Below are 23,501 nucleotides of genomic sequence, written 5' to 3'. Positions count from 1 at the left end.
TCGAAACGCGCATCACTTCGACATTTAGCGATTCGTCTTTAAAACTTACTTAATTCTAATTCTAATTAACGAAAAAAAATATTTCTCACATTTTTTTATACCCATTGTTAATTTCCAATTTCAACTTCCCCGGTATTCTCTTTTACCGTCTCGATATGTTTTTGAAAACAATTCTTTTTGTAACTTAATTCTCCATCGCCCCTCGTATCCTAACAAATTACATCGTAATTAATTTCTTTGTTAATCCTCTAAGGTACTATTTATATGAGAATCGCCACAGTTTCGATTAATAAAAGTAATTGTCGTTTTTATGTAAGAAAACATTACAAATTTGAATTTCGCGCTTTTTCTCGAATTGACTTTTTAAATGCTTGGTTACTGTTTAGCGATGGACAATCAAATCGTATCGAAGCTGGCTATCAATGTGTGACATCTGAAGATAATATTACTCAATCATTTCATACGCATTATGAATAATAATATTTATTTTATATATACACAAAAACAACTCAAAGATACAAACAACTATCGAAAAAAATTGCTAATTGATAAGTATTGAAACGTCAAAAGTCAAAACAAAACTCTTTTAAAAGAGCGAAGAGATCCTACTCCGAGTAGTGAAATCGAAATACTTGAAGCGCATTGCCGAACGATACCGAACAGTCAAAGTCATTAGATTTACATATTCGAACGCAGTAAATACCAGGAGTCTATAATAATTTTAAGTATTCTCTACGCTACGGAATAAAGGGATTTTTCAAGTGGCTTTGAGGGACGAAAAAAATATATATAATTTCAAAACGTTCTTTTTGTAATGAGTTGAAATTATAAATAACAATACTAAAATCCATGTTATACAGGTTGAAATAAAACTACTGCTCAGATCTATATTTATTATCAACGAGGATCAATCAAAAATCACTAGACAAATTTCACATCATACCAAAATTTAGTAAAAAAAAACAATTACTTTGAGTGAACAAAAAACAAATAACATATCGAAAATTGTATATACAGGATGGTCATTATTACTCCCAACTCTTGAATGCAAAATTACACAGATATCAATAGTTCAAAAAATTTTTATATTGATAGAAAATTACTTGAAAAAATATCATTTGAACCACGGAAATTGAATTTTATTTTCGTAGTTACTTGTGGTTCTCATATTTATCTTAATAAATTTTCTTTTTTCAAAAGAAAATAGTGATTATTTCCATTTTTTCATTATCGTATATCGATGAAAATGAAATCTATAAAAAAGTTAACGTATTAATATGATGAAAATTAGATGATTCTAAATATTAGTTTGAAAGTGGACATCCTGTACAAAATAAATTGCTAAAAATCAACATGGCAATCTCAAACGTCACACCACAAAATGTGGCTAACAACAAATGGAACGCTAACAAAAAAGAAAACGTTAAACAATTATTTATATAAGCATTCAACATAATATATACTCCTTCTTCGGGGGGTAAACGTAAATAAAACCATTTCAAATCGAAATTCAGCTCAAATACTGTTTTCTAGAAAATTATGTTACTAAATTCAACAAAAACGACGCTAGAGGTTTGATATGGACGATGGAATGTATAGGTGAGGCGACAAGTTGAATAAATGTCCAGCTGGATAAAAGTTCAAAAATCTTCTATACATAGAAGAAGAAGAAGATAAATAGATAAATGAAAAAACATCTAGTTCCTTTTGATTTAACAACCAACGAAATGTCAGATCAATCAGACCGACTGGAACGCTTCATCTTCTATGATAAATTTACCATTTTGTTGATTTTTGTTTTGAAATGCATTCAATTTCAACTTCGGTTAGTTGCTGCCACGCATTGTATCTACAATCAAACAACTTCCATTATATTTTGACTTGTTGTTTTATTCCACGTGAAGCGGGACTTTTATGTTATAATTCTAGAATTTTATTTGTTTTCGAAGTTGTAAGTAACAAATTAAGTAAATTCAGTACCACGTCGAGGTCAGAGAAACCAGTTGCAACGATTTATTTATTTTTAATACATTTACAGAGTTGTAAAGTATGGAATTTGTGATGAATTTCATATAATAGAAAATGTTGTCATCGTTGTTTTGAGGATAAGCTTATTTTTCCAAAAATCCATTAAAACACTTTCAAATATGATTAATGTCAAATCATATTTGACATTAGACATTTGACAGTAGATATACGCGAGACGTCGAAAATCTGTTTTAAGACATAATTTTCAAAAGAAAATTACACCTGATTTCTTAAAAAATATTAGATTTAAAGCTTTTCCGCTACCAATATTTTCTTTCTGTATTATATCGTAATAAAGTATGTTGAATGCTTCTTGTAACAAATGAATAGCTTATCACTATCTAAATATTATTCTACGGTAGATTTTTCTTTATCGAAAAACGTATTTTCAATAAGTTAAAACCGATTTACAATTTAGAGAGCTTTATTACTACTCCTCGGATTTCCTAAACTAATCGACTTACTTCGTTTTTTTTTTTTGTAAACTTATTATTAATTATTTCCAAGTTACGAAAGAATAATAATTACTGTACAATTAATAAACATTATCATTCAAACTTATCGTATTTCTTCATTTTTATGTTAAGTTCTTACCATTTCATGACGTTATCTAAAAACTTTTCGAAAAATGTATCTAATTTTATTTATATTTAATCTCATTTTTCATTTAATTAATTCCTAGTTTATCACGCATCTAATAAACCTCACGAAGTTTCAATACATTTCTTGAAAGAAATAACTTCGTATTCATCTAAATCATTTTTACAATCTAATTTTTCTAAATCGATTTTTATAGAAATTACTGTTTCTATCATATAAATTAATAATTTCTTTTCGTAACTTGGAAGAAATATTTAAAATTGCACACACCCCGACCGATTTTATAACTACTTATACGATAATATCTACAGTTTTTTTTTTTTAATTTATAATAGAAAAAACATTTCATTTACCTCTAACGTCCATTTTCCATTAAATTTACATCGAGATTTATCGCTATAACAAATTATTAAAAAAAAAGTATGAAAATATCCATCGGCATTTAGTTTATTATAAAAAAATGTCGAATATACGTGAATATTTTTGTCAGATATACAGGGTGTTTCTAAATTCATTCGACAAAGTGCACGAGTTGATACATGCCCTTTAACAAAATTTTCTGACCTCACTCCTTTACGAGATATCACCTTTAAAAGGTGGTAACTAGAATTGAGTTTTTATTTTTTGTCTAAAATTTCAGTAATCTTAGAAACTTGAAATTCTGTAATTTTCCTCGTGAATTTAGAATCATCCTGTATATCTAATTATAAGAGTTAATCGGGAAAACAACAAAAAAGAAAATTATTTTGAAGTATTAGAAGTATTACAAGAAAATTTGATCAACTGGAACCAAATATTGACAGAAAACGATGTGAAAACTAAAGTTAAGGTATTGGCGAACCGAAAAATCGAAATCAGGATTGAGGAGGAACCAGTTGGGAATTGTGTTGGAAGAAAGGGGATTTAGAATTAATAATAAGGATAAAAAAAATCTCTAAAGGAACCAAACTGAAAGTGTTCAAAGCAATTTTCACATACGGCTGTGAATCTTGCGTAATGACGGAAAGAAACAAAAATAAAATTGATGCAGAAGAGATGAAATAACTTAGACCAATGAAAGGAAATTCGATTATAAGAGAAGATTTAAAATTTGAATCGAAACAAGAATCCGTACGGAGGAAACCACTAAAAAATTAAGGAAAGTAAAATTCTCAAAAAAATATAAGACTAGATAACACGCAAGGAAAATTTTTAAAAAAGGGAAATTCATGGGTCGAAACGAAAAATTTGATAGGGAGGACTGGAATATAAAAAAAATCAATATATTGCGGTTATAGCAAATTTTGGAAAATGAAAACTGTATCAAACTATAAATCCAAGATTTGTAAAAATATTTAGTAGAAAAAAATACATGAATGCCGTAGGGTAGAATACGATTCAATAATTTAAAAAGTGAAAGTATTCAATTATTCAAAAAACGTGTCTCTATTGGTACGTATCAAAATTCAAAAAAATAACAATACGGAATATGCATGTGGTTTAAATATACTTGATAATTTAAAACCATCATTTAATTTTTTCTCCATTGTATAAAATGAGGAAAATCTCAAAATAAGCGAGCGAAATTTAAATTTTATAAACGCAAAATCATTTGTCGTGAGGTCAGATGACATTTGAAGAAAATTCCTGTTTATTTTTGTGATCCCAAAGTGTTTTTACATTCTGATTATTCTTCTGACGATAAATTTCACTTTTTCCGTGACTTTTAGAGATATCATAACATTAAATATGTATAAAGTCACACTTGAAGTAAACAAATACTGGACAAACAAGCCAAACTCAACAGATACTTTTATTTTAAAAATTATTTTGACTTCTTTGACAGAATAAATTATATTATCTATAGAGTTATAGTAAAAAGTTGATCGAAAATATAAAAAAAATACGTGCATATTCCCTATTTACTGAATTTTCGGTTTAATTCAGTAAAAAATGATACACCATCAGTTAGAAATTTACTTTCTGCGACTTATAACGCAGTTCTTCCATCGGCGATTTTTAAATGAAGCAGTTACATCTTGAAAACTAAAATATAAGATACTGTAACTTATCAAGGCGGAAATTTACATAGTTTCTGTATTTGTCGAAAGATGGACATTTCAAAGAGAAAAAGAAATTTCTAAATTATCGTGTATACGTAATATTATAATCTGGCTCAGCTTAATTTACAATAATCATTTCACACAATACTCATCTGAAAACGAATGGTCGTTAATATGTATATATATATATATATATATATTATCAATTTACAAAAACTCTTTTTTTTTTAATAATATCACTTGTCTACCACGTACATTACTATAATAACCGCGTTAATACTGTTCATTTCACACAATTTTCACGGAAAATAAATCAAAAATAACAAGTATTCCATCAATTTAAAACAATCTGTACAATCATGAACACATTTACGTCATATCTCAAGTTCAATATTATATCCAGCCAATAAATAATTCACAAATAATACATGGATTACGATTATTAGATTTCTAATAGAAATATTACAGTTTATATTTCATTAATGTAATATTTGCCTTTATTTATTTTCAAACTCAAAAACTGTTTAGTAATTTATAATTAACTCGACGAACATACGAAGTTAAAACACTTCCATAACATATAATTTATTTCACTATCGATACCTTTTACTTATAAATAAATAAATTAAAACCTCGATAACGTAATAACCTCTGTCAATTCACAAAAATTTCGAATGAAATTGCAAACAAAAAAAGTTTTTACCAATTGAAGCACTTATATATGCTGAGAAGATGTGAAAAATGGCTTAAAGAGAAAAAGACGTTGCAGTAAAGTTTGGAATACACGTATTACAAACAAAGTTAAAATTATTGAAGAAACAAAAATCGGGAGAAAGTCTTTTATGTAAAAGACTGGATGCCCTGATTTAGAACAACGTTTTTTTATATGGTTTAAACAGTGTTGCTGACCCATATGGACGGAAAAAGTCACTACGAATCCATAATTTTGAATCTAGCAATGGTTGATTGAAAGGTTTCAAGAAGCTTGTACATCATGGAATCAATGATTTTTCTTCTTTATTTAAGATTGAAAATAAAATGGATGTAGAAAGGGTGAATTGTTCGAAACAAACTTTTTTATTTATAATAAAATAAACTTATAAGATTTCAGAGTTTCATTTGTATTTAACCTAGTTCTAAACAAAGCTCTGTAAATTAATTCCTTACTTAAATCCTTAGTATGTAAAAACCCCAAATGATTTAACGTTTAACTTGGTCTTTATCTTATCGAGGTTCTACTGTATACTAAATTTTTCTATATTGCTAGATATAAACAAACGAATGTAATGACAATCAAACCATTTGCTTTAACGTAATTCGAGAATTTCAAATATGATTAGTACAAATTATTTTCAACTATTAAAATTGTAGTAATTATATTTTGTGAAAATGTTCAGCGTCAGTAGACTCCTTACTGACAGCAAAAAGCAAATGGGGAGTAGACCCAATTTAGGAAAATCCAATTAGATCGTTGTCCTATCAAAACAGAGCATCAGTAACACGATGTCACCAGAGGGTGTTTCCTACGTTTATATCCTTTGAATATCCGCTTATTGCACATTAAAAATATCTTTCAAGTTTCGATTTTTTGTAACCGAATTGATTACAGGATCTGTTGAACTTTTTTTGAATTTATTTTTTTCTTTCTTCATTTCAATGCAGTTTTTTATTTTTAAATTTAACATCTGATATTGGATAGCTACTTCAGCCAAAGCATATTTTGGTGAAGATCGAAATATAGAAATAGTTTGTTTGACATCTGGAAACATTGGAGTGGCATTGTCCACTAAATTGAATGTAAAAAACATCGTGGTTATGGTGGAACAATTACACGTTTGTGTCATATGGAATTTTGTTGTTACATTGCTTTGGTGGGTCAAAGGTCTTATAATTCAAACTTAACTTAATCAAATATTATGTGGACTATTGTAAAATATGTATCTATAGCTTTCCGTTTTGAATGCATAATAAAAAAACGTGGAATTTAAATTTACCAACTCATCAATTATTATCTACTTCAATTTAAAAAACTGGTTATTAATTTAATCGATGAATCATCATATTAATTAATGTGCGGTTTGCGTGAAATATATGATTAATTTCGGGTCGCCAGTTTTTTTTTTCCGCAGATCCATTGGATTTTTCTCGATAACGAAAAACGACCCATTTCCAACGGTCTTATATAATATATAATCAAGACGGTGAAATTTATTCAAGGACAAAATATAATTACTCCTTCAACAAAGCAAAAAGTATTTCAAGGTTACGAAATATTCATTCATCGATCTGTGAATAAGGATAAACGTTTTCTATAAAATCAGTTATAGAAAGGATATCTCTATATTATATGTATTTATTTTACAAGAAGAGATAAATTTCATTTCTACGTCTTCGAGAAAAATATTAACGAAAATAATTAGGTACCACGATTCAATCGAGAATTTGACAGATCGATCAAACAGGTACGCACCTTTTGTCTATAAATATATTCTATCTGGAATTAAATTTACTATTTACGAAAAGTTTTGAAATCATTAGGTTCATCCCAAGTTTGTAAATTTAATTTAAGACTTAAAATTATCAATTTCATAAATTACTTAGTAATTGAACTTAGTTCCCAAAGAACTTTAGAAAAGAATCGTTCTTCAAAGTTCCTCAAAAATCTCTACTAAAACTACAACCGGTATTATCCCGATTTCGACGACGGGTTTTTTATCTAAAAATTTGGCCTCACCGTATGACAGATTTGTCAAATTCCATCTAACTACAGTAACATTTGGAAGATACAAAATATTTATTCAAACTTCACATGGTACTGTTGGTAAATCAGCCAAACTCAATTTCACTATTGTAATTTCCTTACGTCAAGCTGGCGTTGTTGCACCAGAATTACACGAAACTACAGATACGGGTACAGTTTGACTACCCACAGCAGCCATATTGTTAGCTACAATATTACCAATACCGCAAGCTTTCAATTCCGTAAATATTTCGGTGAAGTATCCCGGTTCTGCGTTGATTCTCAGCATGCTGGAGGAAAGCCTATCGACGATATCGAGGCATCTGTCCCAAAATTTTTCTTTAGAGTCTTCCACTAAGAACGGTTTCAGAGGGTACGATATCTCGTTTCCCATATAAGAATAGGAGAGGTAAAGACAAGTGAGAACAACAGCTTGAAGATCCTGTTCGCATTCTATGTCAGATTTCACTAGATCTCGAACCAGCATATAGACGAAAACTACGTTGGCTGGATTGATAAAAGCCACATCCTAAAATCAAACAATCATATAATCTATTGCCGACAGCGAATTTTTATGTTTTTCGCTCAATCATTTTAAATGCAATAAGTGATATGGACGAATAGACTATTTATTTTTTGCAAACCGAACCCACTGACCAACGGACTAAATGCATAAATTCGAAAAGGATATGGATATCTGAGAAAGAATTAACACATTTATAATAAAAAATAAAAAACAGGATTGTAAACAAAAATTTCCTATGCCCCTCCCAATTTTCCAAATATGTAGACCTCATGCTTACTTCGAGCATGGTTCATACTACAGTTGGACGATTTGTAGTAGGCTAGGATCGATGTCTGGTAATCGGCGCCGCCGTCTAAATAATCAGACGACTATTTCTGAACTACGTCGAGCGTCGGTCCTTAGCCTCGAGTGAGAAATTTTTATGGTCGATTTTATTGGATTAATAATGAAATCTCAAGTTTACACACCTGAGAATTCTATTTATTTTATTGGATAAAACTATTTTGAGAATATTTGTTATCATTTGATTGGAAAAAATTATTTATTACGATCTCTAACACAAATTTCATTAAATTTTTACACCGTTCTTCCATAGTAAATTATTATTTACAAAATTTTATACAATAACTAAGACGGTTTCTATTTCAATCAGAGGATAACCGTCAAAAGGTTATTTTTTTTCCATGATAAATCTCGACACTATAAACGTGACAAAAAAACTACAAGAATTTGACAAATATCTATAAAATTAGTTTAACATACGTAGATTTTTGTATAATAAATACTTTTCCTGTATCCGCACACGCTTTTTTATATATAACAAACAAACTTTGTGGATATATAAGCGTTAGAAACTAAATTTGTTCAAATCAGAAATTAAAAGCATGAAAATACTTTTTCTGAGTTTTTCCTAGATTCGGGATAATAAATGAATCGCTATATAGATATAGCAGCTCCGCCGAGCGTCTCTAGAGGCCGGTGATGATTCTTGTAATTGTTTGCGTGCACAACTCGATGAAACATTCAATTGCTCTAGATGCAGCGCATTGAAAAATGACGTACAATACAGAATTCAATCTACCCACGCTTAGCAATGAAAAAAAAAATGCTCCGAAATTATATTAGTTCGAGTTAATTGTCTTTCGCTTCTATTACAATCTTCGTTTATTTGTGATCTAGCGAAATAAATTGTGAATGAAACAAAATCAATAATAAAATTCCCATTGAATATACAAGAAAATTTGTTAGTGATATTCTTGAATTGATTTGAAATTTTATTGTATTTTCGACAAAAATTCAAGTTACTTGACAAACACGTGTTGATTAAGGGCTCTTATCTACAATGAACGTCATATAGAGAAGCTTTAAGAAATTTAGTATCGAAAATTTGGGATACGTAAATTCAGATTTAAAAATACGTAATTGACTATATCTGGAAACTATTTAGGAAAATTCTTAGCGAAATCAAAATCATAACGCTTTAATATAAAACATAAAATAAGAATAGATAATTCCTAGGAAGAATAGGTTGCAATTAGAGTTCTCTATACATCTTGGATCCCTTCAAACTAATGCTAAAAATATATTTTCTCATATAAAAAAATCATGCGCGATAACCGATTGTATTTACCTGCCATCCTTGCAACAATAAACTTCTATCAACAGTTCTTAGCCACATGACGGCATCTCCAGCTTGAAAATCTCTCAATTTGTAGCATTTGGCGTGTAGGAACATCCCCAAACACTTCAATAATTCAGAGGTGGAAGCTTGGATGACAGTCTTTTTGGGTGCAGCAACGGGAACAACCTGATTTTGCGAGTTGATCGAACTCTGGTTTAATATAACTTGTTTATTAACGACTTTCTCGCAGTGTAAATGATTATTAGTATTGTTATTTGCGTTATTCACTCTAACAATGTCTAAGGCTAAAGCTGACGTGCTCTTCGAATTCGAATAATACGAGCCATGTTTGTTTTGATGGATATTTTTGTTTTTGTCTATAACCGGATGAACATTATCGACAAGAGGTTGTCTGAACACTGTTATGTTCTTGTTTTTGTTGTTGTCTAGTTTCTTTTTGTTGTTGTTTGTCGTGGAGAATCGCTTCCAGGATAGCGCGTTTATGAACAAGGAATGTTTTCTTAAATTTTTTTCCAAGGCGTTTTTTTCCGATATAATCCTCGCGTTTTCATTATTATTAATATTGTTGCACAAATTGTGGTTGTTGGAATTTGTTACACTGCAGTTACTTTTCGAATCGCGATTTTTCACGTTATTCAATTGTTCGTAGGAAAAGTTATTTAATGTGAAATCGCCCGTTGTACTCGATGCATACACGGGACGTCGCTCGCGCGGTGAAAAACTAAGCACGGTGCCCATTTTTTTTTTTTTTTTTTTTAACTAAACTTACACTACTTAACAACTAACACATTTTTTTCATAATATGGGAGTTAATGTCAATGATTCTCTCGTCTGCAATGCTAGCCCAGGGTTCGATCTTGTGTAGGCATCGTGGCGCCGACGCCAGAGTTTCCTAGCAACCCCCGTGATGTCATAAGAAATCAATATAACCACCCCCTGATTCGAGGCGAAGTTTTATGCGATTCTACTCCTTGCAAAGTTATTTATTTACTGTCGCGTAAAATTCCTATAATGACCATACGTGATTATACAGTGAAAAAAGTCTTTCTAACAAGTTTTTTTTATTGAAAAATAAAAATTTTTTATAGGTAATATTTGTTAAAAGCAATAGGATAAACGACTTGAAAAACTAACACTTTTCGTTTACCCCGAAGCGACAGACATTGTAATATTAATGATTTATGATAATTTGAGGTATTCCATATATTAAGAACCATTATTATACCCCAATAAGAAATGTGGTGAAACAATTCACGTTTTTTTTTTTATTTTGCGGTACATTGCAACTAAATTGTATTCTTAAGAATACAAAACCTCCTTACTAAATGAAAAAACCTACAAACGTACTTTCGGTAAAATTTGTTTGGAAGAGATTCTTCGAATTAAAGTTTTTCAAAATTTTCAACATTTATTGGCAAATAGGTACAAATGAAAGACTTGTATTAGCTCAGGTAGAATTATAATAAATTTAGAAAATACTCAGATGATTTTTTGATAATATTTGAAATAATCGCACTAAATTTTGCGTTATTAATATAAAGTAGGTACTTTTGTATAATTAACGATGTCAATTTTTATGAAACAATATCAACATAAAATATTTAAACTTCATAATCATTATTATCTAAATCTTTAGAAAACGACGTTGACTATACTATTTTATGGAATTATAAATTTTCTTTATGCCATTTAAACTACTGACAATATTTTATGAAATAACAAGATCCATCTGAATTATATATACGACCAAAAATTCCTTGTGTACTTAATGTTTACTGATTCTAGTTTTCAATAGCAGGTAGCAGTGAAAACAAGTTATCTGTAATAAGATAATAAAGGTTACTATAAATATAGTTCCTATATAGAGATCTATGTCTCTTTACTACTTTTCAACAACAGGTGGCAGTGTAAAAAAGTTATCTGTAATACAATAATAAAGGTTACTATAAATATAGTTCCTATATAGAGACCTATGGCTCTTTACTGCTTTTCAACAACAGGTGGCAGTGTAAGGAAGTTATTGGTACAGTGGCTATTAAACTTATTTGTAGTAATATAGAGGACTCAAAACAATTTTTAGCATAGAATATTTCGTAATGGATTTTACTTATTCACAATAATATATTTAATATACGAATTTTAGTGATTATTTGCTCAAGCAAACTACTTCTGCCATCTATAGGAGAAATGATTATATCAGTTATACATGATGTTAGTTTTCCTTTTTATCCCAAGTTGGGTTTACATTAATTGACTTCTATTATTGTTTTCGTTTGGACTATGGTTTTGTTATAATAATTTAGTCAAAATTAATAGCAGTACTATTAAACAGAATTATTTTTGTGTAATTCATATGAGGATTAATTGATTGAAGAAAGTTATCCATTAGGAGTCATTATGAGGCTTTTTTAAGAAAAGTTACTACTTAGAAAATGAAATCATAAAATGAGGTTATGTGAATCCTTAATCATCTTCCTTCAATAATTTAAGCTTAGCAAAGGTTATTTTGGTTAGGTTAAATAATTGGTATACTTCGATTTTATTCTATTTATTAGCAAATTTATTTACATTCATTATAACATTTTCGAAATAATGATAAACAGCTAAATCATCAACAATATAAACACTGAAAACCTGAATCTGAAATCAGATTTTACTGTATAACAATATATATCTCATAAAAGTATTGTTGAAGAGAAATATGTATTAAAAACAATAATAATCGAAAATAATTATTCAAAGAATGTTTTCAATAGATATCACTGTAGTCATATATTAAAGACATCACTATTTGGTCAACTCATTATAGACTTCTCTTGCATGTTTTGCAGTCACTCGTTCGGCTTCACTTTACGTTATCTATCTTTCTAATGAATATTATGTTTCAGTGAACAATCTCTTAATAGAGCTAGATTCATATAGTTTGAAAGTAATGAAATATCAATTATGAAAAGTCGCTCATATTTGTCACTTGGTGAGACCTTCGGAAAAGAAACAGTTTGTTGTTTTTATAACTTACTATCATACAAACAGTACTTAATAAATTAGGAACTTGAGGAATTAGGACATTTACAAAAAAATCTGTAAACGAATTAAATTTATGACGAATCGATGAGGAAATCATGCGGAAATGGTAAAAATTTCGAATCCCTATAAGGGAAGTTTTAAATAAATATACATGGGAGGTGTGAAAGTCTTTAATATATGCTATATAAATGGAATGAATAATTTTAAATGATCAAATATGATATATGTTTATATAAAGAATAAAGACGATTTTTGCTTTCTCTTTAAATCACGTGTATTTACATTCACAAAACATCTATAATTTAGTAGGTTCACATAAAAAGTGTTTCGACGAAAATATATCACTATAATTATTCAAGTTGAAAATAATTTAAAGCTTTATACAATAAGGCAGAAATTTAATTTTATGAAATATTCAATTATTTTCTTAACAATTGAAAACATACAGATAATAGGACTTTTTGAACAGTCGGTTAGGTGTTGAGTTACCAAATAAAATAAGTTCAAATAGTTTATCACAGTAATCCTTTTAGATGAATATTTCAAAAACCATTTTGAGAAACAACTATTTAATGCTGAGTGTAATATTGACAATAACCTTATTTGAATATTTTTATTTGTTAATCATTCATATATATTTCGAAATATATTTACAAAATATTACATTTCGAAATTTCATGAACAATTCTTCAATATTATAAGCAAAAATCGTCTCTACCATGTATTAAATTATATTGGGGTTTTCACGTTAACTGACGATCAAAAATTACAAAACAAAAAGAATTCTAAAATAATACGAGCTCAAAATTTTAAATTCTGCATAACATTATAAGTAAAATATGAAAAAATACATGGTATTTTATTAGGAAGTTACAATTTTATCATAGAAAGTATTTTGGGATTCCAATGAAAGAGAGTTTTTTTTTTGAAATAAAAAAATTGTATCGACTTTTGGTACAATCGAGTGGTGTGAAAATAAAAAAATGTGCATGTTGAAAAGTGCCTGAATAAACAATTTCATATTTCATCCTGCTTCCTGCTTCGTAATTTTTGAATACGTCTAATGGTCGGTCGTCGCAAACACAGAAAATGTTAAATGGACGGTGAACAGGTAACAAACACATCCTTCCAAATATCAAAATTTTATTTACATTTTCAATCAAAATACTCTGTTTCGAAACATTTCCTTAATTTCAAGATGCACCTCATATTTACTGAATTCGTAATAAAAACAAAACACGTAAAATGCTAAAAAAGTTAATTGGACACAAATATTTTTACATATATTTTAGTTTCAGAAATTACTGCTCGAGTTGAACATGAAAAATGTAATAAAATCGAAACTTGGATTTCCATATAAAACCCATAAAAAATTTGATTGAAATTTGACATGCATCTTGATAATGAAAAACCATCCAAAATATTCGAAATATCTAATCTTAACGTGTAAATCCAATTGGTACAAACATCAGTTCGTTTTTGATTTGGTTTAGTTTGTAGGTACTCAGAAAAAGAAGAATATTTCGATCGATTGTGAATCATCGTAGAATTCTTCCTTTTCTATCTTAGAATCATTAATTTTATTCTTCTATCTAACTTTATCACAAAGTGGTCGTCCTACTCTGAATAGCATCTGGTAACGTTCTATTCACCACATCTGGACTATTTGGACTACCGATATCACACTCGAACTTCCAAAGGATTTTATCAGATACGTTTAGTCCGCTTTGAACGACGTCGCATGTATTTTGAGGCCCACCTCCCGAACGACTACGACCCAATGTAGCACTTTTAGTATTGATGTCTGGGCAGTGAAGTTCCACTTTATAATTCAGTGTTGCTGATTTTTGTTGTGGTCTAAAGATATAAAAATGAAGATTTAGGTATAATATTTCGATTTTAACTATCTTATGAAGCTTATTTAATGTATTACCTGGAGCATACTGGACCTCCACAACAATCCCTTATGGCACTAGAAGGGCAAGTGAAGGTCGAATAGCCTCCACTTTGGAGTCGTCGCTAGGTGTCCACTTCATAATTGATAGGAGATCGTTTTACGTCTAACATTGGTAACATAACACCTTCCTTCAAATAAAAAAAAAATATGATAAAATCGAGAAATAATAGACGTATTGAGAAAATAGATGTTTTTCAAATTTCTGTTCAACTACAAAGGCCCTAATAATTTCCAACTATATTTTCGACATAGACCGTCAAATAAATAAGTTTGAGAATATGTTACCCCATTGAGATGTGGTAGATCGAGTGCCGCTGGTACATAAGTCGTCGCTGGACTACATCTAGTGCAAGATCTTCTTAAAGCTGGTCTCTGTCTAGATCCATGGCAGCGTACGGCAAATCTGAGCTCCTCCGCCATTTCGGAGCACAAGGATTGTCGATCTGTTTGGGCATTCTTCTTGCTGTTCCAACAAAATTCCAAAATAGCAACTAATATTGCCAATGCTAAACCGCAAAGTAGAACAACGAAAACCCCACCTAAAACATTTCTCACATGTATTTATTCGTAACTTATTATTAATTATTAGTTAATTATACAACCTATATTTTCAACTCCCAAAGCATTCGCTTTAGATTCTTTACTTTTGTCATCTCTTGTGCAAACGTCTCCGGTGTTTTTCCACCATTTATCGTATAAGATTTGAATGACTCCTTTTTCTTGTAGTTCTAAAATAGCTAAAGAAATTTTGTCCCTCCAAGGACTACCTTTAGGAGTGGCAATGCCGTATCCTTTCGAATCTAATAATCCACCGATTTGTGTTAGATTACAGTCTCTTTGTACCGCATAGTCTAGCATAGTCGATTCCATTAGAAAAGCGTAATCGCCTTCCAGAACTCTCTGAAAAATAAAAATGAAAAAAATTCAATTTACCAAAGTATGTTTTCAATTTATTATAACATAGTTCTAAGTATATAACATTATTTTTAGTTAGTCGTGAATAGATAAGAGCGTCTATTCAATTCCCTTTGGCGAATATGTTTTCTTCGCGTTCTCACCGATATGATTTTTAGTAATATGACAGTAGATCGACGCTTCTAAAACATAATACTTATTTCCAATCTCTTACCTTTACGCCATCCTCGTAAGATTTAACGAATGCTGGGGGATTTCTACTTTCCATAAATCTCCACATTTTTTGATAAATACCAATTTTTGAATCCTGAACATAATAAATATACATATTAATCACTTTGAATGAGACAATAAGCTATTTTATTAGCTTCTAGATTAGTTATGGATTTTCATTCGAAAATGTATTTTTCCAACAGTTTTGCAAATAAGGGAAAATGTACAGCTTGGGAACCGGTTTCTTTTCATAACGCTTATGTTTTAGTCTTTATTTTAAAGTAGCAGTAATTAACCTGCTCTTAAGTTTTTCCATTCGATATAACGTTGCAAAATGGAAATCCGCACAAAACCAGAAAGAAAAATCTAAAAAATATGATTAATTTACCCTGAAAAAAGTCATAGTGCTTCCGCCTTCCAAAGTTCCATAAGCGATTTCCGTTTGCTCGGCCAAGTCCTGGGCGCTCTCTATGGGGGTAATCATCCGTTCCACTGTGAGGAAGGCCGCCAAATTCGCCGTATACGACGATATTATAATGAGAGTGAAAAACCACCAGATACCGCCTACTATGCGGGTCGACGTGGCCTACGAATAAAAATCTTATCGTGTTTTAAACTACGAAAGGAACAGGATCGAACCAATGATCGTTAGCTAGTAATGTTTATAATGATAAACAACAATTAATTCTACCCCATTTAAAGCCGCTAAGTGTCCTATAATAAATTAATAAATATCCAACTTCTAACTCTAGTTCTACTGTTTATGAATATGAATAGTTTAGGTTCAATATTTACAAGCTAGTAGGAATAACAAGATTCTCGGACAGGTCGATATCTATTTTTAATTATATTGAGACGTGAGAATAATTTATTGCTTCTCATATTTATTTACTCAAATAAACTGAAAATTATTGAATCCTGGCATATCTAATCAGGATAATGGGATATTTCGATCAAATTATTGCATTGTAGTCAGTTTTTGATAAGTGTCCAAAGTTTAATCGAGGCCGAAAAGTCAATTATAAACATAAAGGTGAAACTAATGAAAGCGTATAAAGTATTTTTGAGTGCTTCAAAAACGAAATTTTCGATTGTAGAGAATATTTTTAAAGTTTTATTCAATGATACACATTTGTTTCACTTCCGCGTATGTTAATCGCGTATTTTTTTATCTCCGTTTACAGCGACGAACCAAATTTAGGGTTTGTTCTATAAGACATTGAAATACATGTATGAAAAAACGTCGGTTCGGTTCTGTATAGGAAGTAAATTTTTTATTTTCTCTCTCGGGATTTGACCCTTTTTATCAGTTAATTGAATTGTAGGCATTTTTAAGATTAGTACTTGCTCCGTACAGACTCACCCTCTAATTGTAAGAGTGATCTTATTTTTTCTTATCAGTAAAAAAAATAAGTTTTATAATTAAATCTTTTCGTATTCTCAAAATTACGTATTTAATCAATATTTAGTCCATTGTTAATACAAAATATCGAGATACATACGCATAATTACGATAGAAACTAAGTTCTATAAACTATTTTTATGAAACCTAATATTTTTTTTTTGATCCGTTCTTTATGTTCTAAGTCTTTGCGATGTCCTTTCATAAATTTTTCGTTATTAAAATACTAAAGTATTTCTTTAGTATTACTTGACGTGAAGGGTATGGAAGTTCTGATCTCTTACATGTCTATACCTGTCTATACCTTTTTCCAAAGTCTATATAATATTAAAAAAATGATTTAAAATATTTTTTTTCATTTTCCTTGCCATAAAAAAAATTTATATCGGTTACACGCTAATCTCTATTGGACCTAACTTGTAAGCAGCTAGCGATTGATAACGAAAACAGTGATTTTACGGTTAATACCTTAGGATTAAGATCAGATCCTTGTTGCATTAAGGACCCTATCGCGAACCAAAAACTGTTTCCTAAAGTAAATCCATTTTCGAGGACGTCCAAACTTTTACCGCATTCCTCTAGTTCGTATTCGCGTTCCTGTTCGTGTTCATGTTCGCAAATAAAATCAACTTTGTCGTGTTTGCAGGAAATATTGTCTACTGGCGAAAGGTTCTAAACGTAAAATATGCAAATTAAGCATCTATAGGTATAAAAAAAGTGTATTAAAAACAATATCAATTAAATAAGGGATTGAATTTTGAAATAAATTATCGAATTCAAAATATTGTGGATCATTAATTTAGTTACAACAACTATCTAGACTAATGCTGTCTCAAACAGCTGTAATTTTCAATTATCCCTCCTAGTTCTATGATAACAGAAACCCTTAGAGGCCTACAACGAAGAGCTGAGTGACAATATCCGGAAAATCCGGGAGCAACGCGGATCGACAATGAAATTTGAGACTGCTGAAAATTTTGAATTGACACGAAATTATGGGAAAATAATTGAAACTAAACATTTTTCTTATAAGTAATTCATCAGTTTTCGTATTAAAATCATTTTACGAATTTTATGTCTACAGAAAAAACTAACTAAATTAATAATTAAGCGAATGAAAGAATATGTTTTAATTTATGTTTTTGTCGTTTAGAGTAGTTGAAAATTTTCGCACCCTGTGCATTTTATCGATGAAGTAGCCCTCGGAATCTTCGTCGTCTGTTTCGTCGCTGCATATTCCAGAAGTGCCGTCGCCGTCGTAAGAAAAATGTTCGCACTCCTCTCCATATTTTTTCCATAGACACTCATCGCACGGCTCGATTTCTCTCCATTCTTTGGGAGACACTCTGGCGGCTATCCAAATTGTTAAAGAGACGAGGACGTATCCGCCAACCATGTATAACCAAATTTCTATAGCCAATGGTGTGAGAAAAGCAAAAAGTTTTGCCGGTGCTCGAGCAGATACCTTCGAAAATAAGTTACACAATAGTTAATTTCATAACGTGTTTACGTTCAACGATTTATCTAATTCCGCGCTTTTATAACATCAAATAAACAATAAAACAATAAACAAGTCAGAAGTCAGACTTTCCATTTGAAGTAAGAGACTCTGCAAATGCTGGGTAGTTTAATATCCGAAAAATTAAGAAGTAGATACGTCCTGACCTACCAAAAATTTGAACAATGGTGCGATTTGAAAAATATGGAGAATATTACGAAAAGGCACTATTCACTTGCTTAATTTGAAAACACTACATAATCAATATTGAGATTTGAACGCGCACCGTATGCAAAAATATCAATATCAAGAAGTATACTTTTGGCTTTACTCAGGGACAGTCAGATGGATAACAAGAAAAAAATCGGAGATTTTGAAGAAGGTGGAAGCCTGCGTGAAGGAGACGTATCTTATAAAGGCAAATTTTTCAAAATTACATATTCAGAAATCAAAACACATGTTATTCGCGAATTTGTGGTCACTGCTGGAGATGTCGCTGGTGTTAAATTTTGTTTACTTCCTGCTGGAAAGTATGATAGATTTTTTTGTGCGATATTATAATGAAAAATGTATCCGTGGACATAAATACTATTGGAAAATTACCACCAAATATTGCTCAGTACCTTGGTCTACCTAATGTCAAAAGATACTCAGGGCATTGTTTCCGACGCTCGTTAGCTCAGAAGCGGACATTTTGAAAATAAAGCAGCACGGACGATGGAAATACAACAGTGTAGCCGAAGGCTATCTTCAAAGTTCATTAGAAAATAAGAGGAGAATTTCAGAACATAATCTGGGCCAAGCCTCTGGCATAGATGTACATATCACAGCTTCAAATGAAATTAACATCAGACAAGAAGTTCAAGAGAATATTCATATTCACCCAGAAAATGGACTTACTTTAAACAACTGTGTCTTTAATAATGGTATTTTCAATGTTTATGAATCTTAAAATACTATTGAATCGAAATAACGAGTTAATTGTCAGTTTTTACAATAATTAATAAATTATTCTTGGTACCTAACTTATACAGCAGATAGCGGAATTAGATAAATTAAATAAATATGAAAGATCATTCAAACAAGTCTTTAAAAAAAGTAGATATGAATTTATATGGAAGTGATTAGGATTTTTTGCAGTAAATTCTGCTTCCTTGTGACTGGAATAGAGAGAAATTTCCTTTTCAAGTGATTTTCTATTCGATTTCAAAAGAAGACAACCAAGCGCATGGTCTAAACGATGTTATAGTCTTTTGCATGGATCAACATGGAATGACTTAATGGAATTTGTTACTCTTTTTCCCATTGGAATTATAGAAAATAAAATGATGAACGATGTTATTTACTAAAACGGAAAATTGGGTTTATGTGTGGAAATGGTTTTCATTTTTTTTTGGTTCGAGATGTTTAAATTCCCTTCAACATTTATTTCCTTTCGAGCCTTCTACACAACTATTTTCAAGGACGATGATGATATTACCTCTCTCATACCCTCATTGGGGTAATTATCTCATTGTAATTTTTTATTTAGTGAAAATTCTTTATTATAGAGTAGAGTGCAAAAGAAAGAAAAACATAATTATTGGGAAATGGATAAACGAGAATGTATAGAATTTTGAAAATCAAAACAACGGGAAAGCTTTTCTCTTAGATAATTACACAAAAACAAGCTCTATATTAATCAAGCAGAGTAATATACCTGACTGTAAATTTCCATTAACTTTATATACAGTTGTATGAATTTGTCGAATTTCAGTAGAAAAGGCAGTCGTCGAGCACAATAAAAGCAAAATTGCTTTGTGGAAATTCACAGAGAGTTTTCTAAAAGGAAAATTCTCTTTATATACGTTTTTTTCCTATCCATACAGTCGTTAAATAATTACAAAATAAATGATTTAAACAATCTGAGCGTGACTTGTTAAATGTATGATAATATAACAAAGTCACCACATTTTTCAATTATCTTTGCTGTTTGTTTTATCGAAAGTCTAGGAGACGGAACTCTGATGCTTTAAGGGTTTTAAATTTGAATGCTTCTATCTTTTGATGGTTTCTCAGAGGATAGATACTGCACAAAGTCAAAAAGAACTGGAAGTAGAAACATTACTCAAACAAAAAAAAGTTTAATCTTGTTCTATTTTGTGAAATGCATTTCTTAGTTGAAATCGTTTCTTCTGGATCGAGTATATAAAAAAATTGATCGGCATAATTAAATGATTACCCTATGGTAGAATTTTCATTTTTCACATCTCATATACCAAGGCTTACCAAATCGTTAGAGGTGAACCCCTCTCAGCAGCTTAAATGGTCTACACGAAAAAAAAGTTCGGGAACTTGTGTTGCAATTCAATCGAAAACTATTCAATTTTTAAATAAATATTGACATGTCCGCGAATTTGTTTGGAATATTTTGATAATAATTAGTGATTTGATTACTCTATAAGTTAACGCTTGATTTTATACAAGTCGAAATTACCCATCAAAATCAATATGCCTATAACTTTTTAAATTTTAATATTTCTACATGTTGCATGCAGGAATCATGCAAATATATCAAACCTTGGGATTCAATCCGGATCCTTGTCGTAAAAAAGTACCGGTAATGAACCAGAAGCTGTTCGAAACAGAAAACTGGTTTTCAACTATATCAGAATCCTGGTGACACGGATGAGGATTATTCCATTCGTATGGCGAAAATCTCGCCATTACGAATAAAGTGAACGATACCAAAATATATGCGGCTAAGACGTACAGCCATATCTCCACCGCCAAAGGATTCATGAAAGAAAATAACCTCGTAGGTTGGCTAGTAGGAACCTATAAAAAAAGCTTCTTGTATAAGTGAAACATTATCACTACACTATCGTAGGATGATAAATCTTTTATCACATTACATTAAGCTGATTGTATTTTAAAGAATTCAAAACTCTCGTATAATATATTGGTCTGATTTTTAATCGTTTTAATTATTTTGCATTCCATTTCGAGATTTGTTCTCGTACTTACATAAAATGGAAGTGGAATATTCGACTCACTTTTTTGTCGATAAATTTTAAAGCTGGCCAGTGTTACCGACCGACCAGACTCCGATAAATTGACTTAACGATCTAAAAAATCATAAATTTGACGATAAAGGAAAAGCTAGCAAAGACAGTCGGTTTATATTTTTCTATTATTTCTAAAAATTATGACTTTGTTAATTAAAGTTTTGTTTCACTCAATTTAACTCGATATTTGTGAAAGAAGTAATACACAGAGACGTTCAGGAGTATATTCTATAAACTAATTATACTGGGCGAGACGAAAAAATAATTAGTATCTTGAATGAAACGCGCTAGTAATTTGATAGTGCCCTAATAGATCTTGAGAACCTTTCAGGACTCAGCAATGCGTTTTATATTATAAAAATCAATAAAATGTTTGCATTGTAACCGGTTGATGAGAAGAAAAATATATAATCGTTGCAATGCTTCTCTAAATTCTCAATTCCGTCTTTGTAGAAGGATTTGTCTTTTGTCTCAAAATAGGCGTCAGTTTCAGCTGAATTACTTACCGGCGAGCATTTTTTTGAGATCAGTAGTCACTGGGGGCCAGATCTGGACTATACGATGGATGAGAAAGTAATTCGAAGTGTAATTATATAAATAAATAAAAAACAGAGGCCGTTTATTCTCGATTTTTGCATTCAAACGATCCGACAACTCTATGTAATATTCGCTATTAATTGTCTCTCGCTTTTAGAGATAGTCAATGAACAATATTTGAATCCATTGTTTTGAAAATAACAAAAGCAGCTCCGCTCAAATGGCTGCCACTCTTTTTAGACGGAATATCATAAAATTTTACACATAGTCAAGTTGGTACTTCATAAACGTCATATAGATTTGACAATGGGAGCGCCATCTGTGTGTCTCTCACACTACTTATTGAGTGACGGTTTTTCGACTTGTCCGGCCGTCATTGGTTGTGTCTTACTTTTGACATTAAATTGATCACAGCTACTGAAGATGCCAACTTCAGCTTTCCACAATGTAATATGTGCAAACTAATTTGTTATATATCGATAAAAGTAAAAACTACTACCTTTCATATGAGATAATTATGTAGTCGGCTTAAGTCACAAGCTACGTAACTCTGTTTTTTTAGTATATCGTTAGATAGATAATTTCTGAAAACAACTAACGGGAAAACTTGTAAAGGTTCAAAAAATCCGAGACAATTTGAAAATACAAATAGAAAACTCCAGACCCCCATTTTGTTGCTAACCGCAATTCGTGTTAATTTACTTGTACTGCTTTTTTTTCAATTATTTTTTCGAAATTTGATATCTGGTCACTATTTCTATCCTTAATTTGAAAACAATACTCTTAATTGAATTTTGTATCTGACAATTTGTGTGTAAAATTTGGTGCTATGGCGTTACGAGGTTTGACCATAAAGTTTGAAAGAAATTTTACAATTTTGAACGTATTTTAACAAAAATGACTAAATATATAGATATAATAAGTGAAGAAATTTTATGAATCAAATTAATTGTCCATAATATAAACAGAAACAATTCAGCAAATTAGTCATATAATAATAGAGCTGTTATAAGTTGTGATAGCATAATGACCGACAGTTGACGTGACCTAATATATTAACAAGATCATAATTCTTGTCCCTCGGTAACTCTCCATCATTTTCCCATGATTATCTATAAATTAATCAAGATTATATACACGTTTGTAGAGGAATTTTCAATTAATCATAGAATCCCAAACCTACCCTTGTTCTCACATGGGAAACAATTCTATCCATCTCTTTTTCTCTCAGATTCTCTATCTCTTTCTCTCTCTCTCTCTCTCTCTCTCTCTATATATATATATATATATATATATATATATATATATATATAGAGTCTGTGGTTTA

The 23,501-nt window shown here is 30.4% G+C and overlaps 2 protein-coding genes across 5 annotated transcripts in view; both read right to left on the bottom strand.

Annotated features, from left to right (window-relative positions):
* Positions 1-879: 879 nt before the first annotated feature.
* Positions 880-10,441, bottom strand: LOC130443192 (cyclin-dependent kinase 5 activator 1). The gene is made up of 2 exons (XM_056777706.1): positions 9,567-10,441; positions 880-7,939 (listed from the first exon to the last, which is right to left on the bottom strand). The coding sequence occupies exons 1-2, from the start codon at positions 10,314-10,316 to the stop codon at positions 7,535-7,537; spliced, it is 1,155 nt and encodes a 384-aa protein (XP_056633684.1). The 5' UTR covers positions 10,317-10,441; the 3' UTR covers positions 880-7,534.
* Positions 10,442-12,110: 1,669 nt separating this feature from the next.
* LOC130443245 (glutamate receptor ionotropic, kainate 2) overlaps positions 12,111-23,501 on the bottom strand; it is a 101,586-nt gene continuing 90,195 nt past the window's right edge. For 3 of the 4 annotated variants that reach the window (XM_056777779.1, XM_056777777.1, XM_056777780.1), the window contains 8 exons: positions 18,267-18,557; positions 17,561-17,764; positions 16,079-16,276; positions 15,692-15,784; positions 15,165-15,462; positions 14,848-15,101; positions 14,539-14,690; positions 12,111-14,462 (listed from right to left, as the gene is read on the bottom strand). In XM_056777779.1, coding sequence (XP_056633757.1) covers positions 14,625-14,690; positions 14,848-15,101; positions 15,165-15,462; positions 15,692-15,784; positions 16,079-16,276; positions 17,561-17,764; positions 18,267-18,557 — 1,404 coding nt within the window. In that variant the 3' untranslated portion in view covers positions 12,111-14,462; positions 14,539-14,624. Of the gene's footprint in view, positions 14,463-14,538; positions 14,691-14,847; positions 15,102-15,164; positions 15,463-15,691; positions 15,785-16,078; positions 16,277-17,560; positions 17,765-18,266; positions 18,558-21,149; positions 21,408-23,501 lie in introns of all 4 variants that reach the window. The other variant, XM_056777781.1, reaches the window with a different exon arrangement.

Source organism: Diorhabda sublineata, chromosome 4 (assembly GCF_026230105.1).
Source record: "Diorhabda sublineata isolate icDioSubl1.1 chromosome 4, icDioSubl1.1, whole genome shotgun sequence".
Lineage (NCBI taxonomy): Eukaryota > Metazoa > Arthropoda > Insecta > Coleoptera > Chrysomelidae > Diorhabda > Diorhabda sublineata.
This window is presented reverse-complemented; position numbering and strand designations above follow the sequence as displayed.

What these genes read in the sequence shown, in the direction of transcription:
- LOC130443192 (XM_056777706.1), bottom strand. Translation starts at nt 10,316, where the DNA reads ATGGGCACCGTGCTTAGTTTTTCACCGCGCGAGCGACGTCCCGTGTAT. An exon ending in TATTGTTGCAAGGATGGCAG is followed by an intron (nt 7,940 to 9,566) that starts GTAAATACAATC and finishes GTTTGATTTTAG; the next exon opens with GATGTGGCTTTTATCAATCC.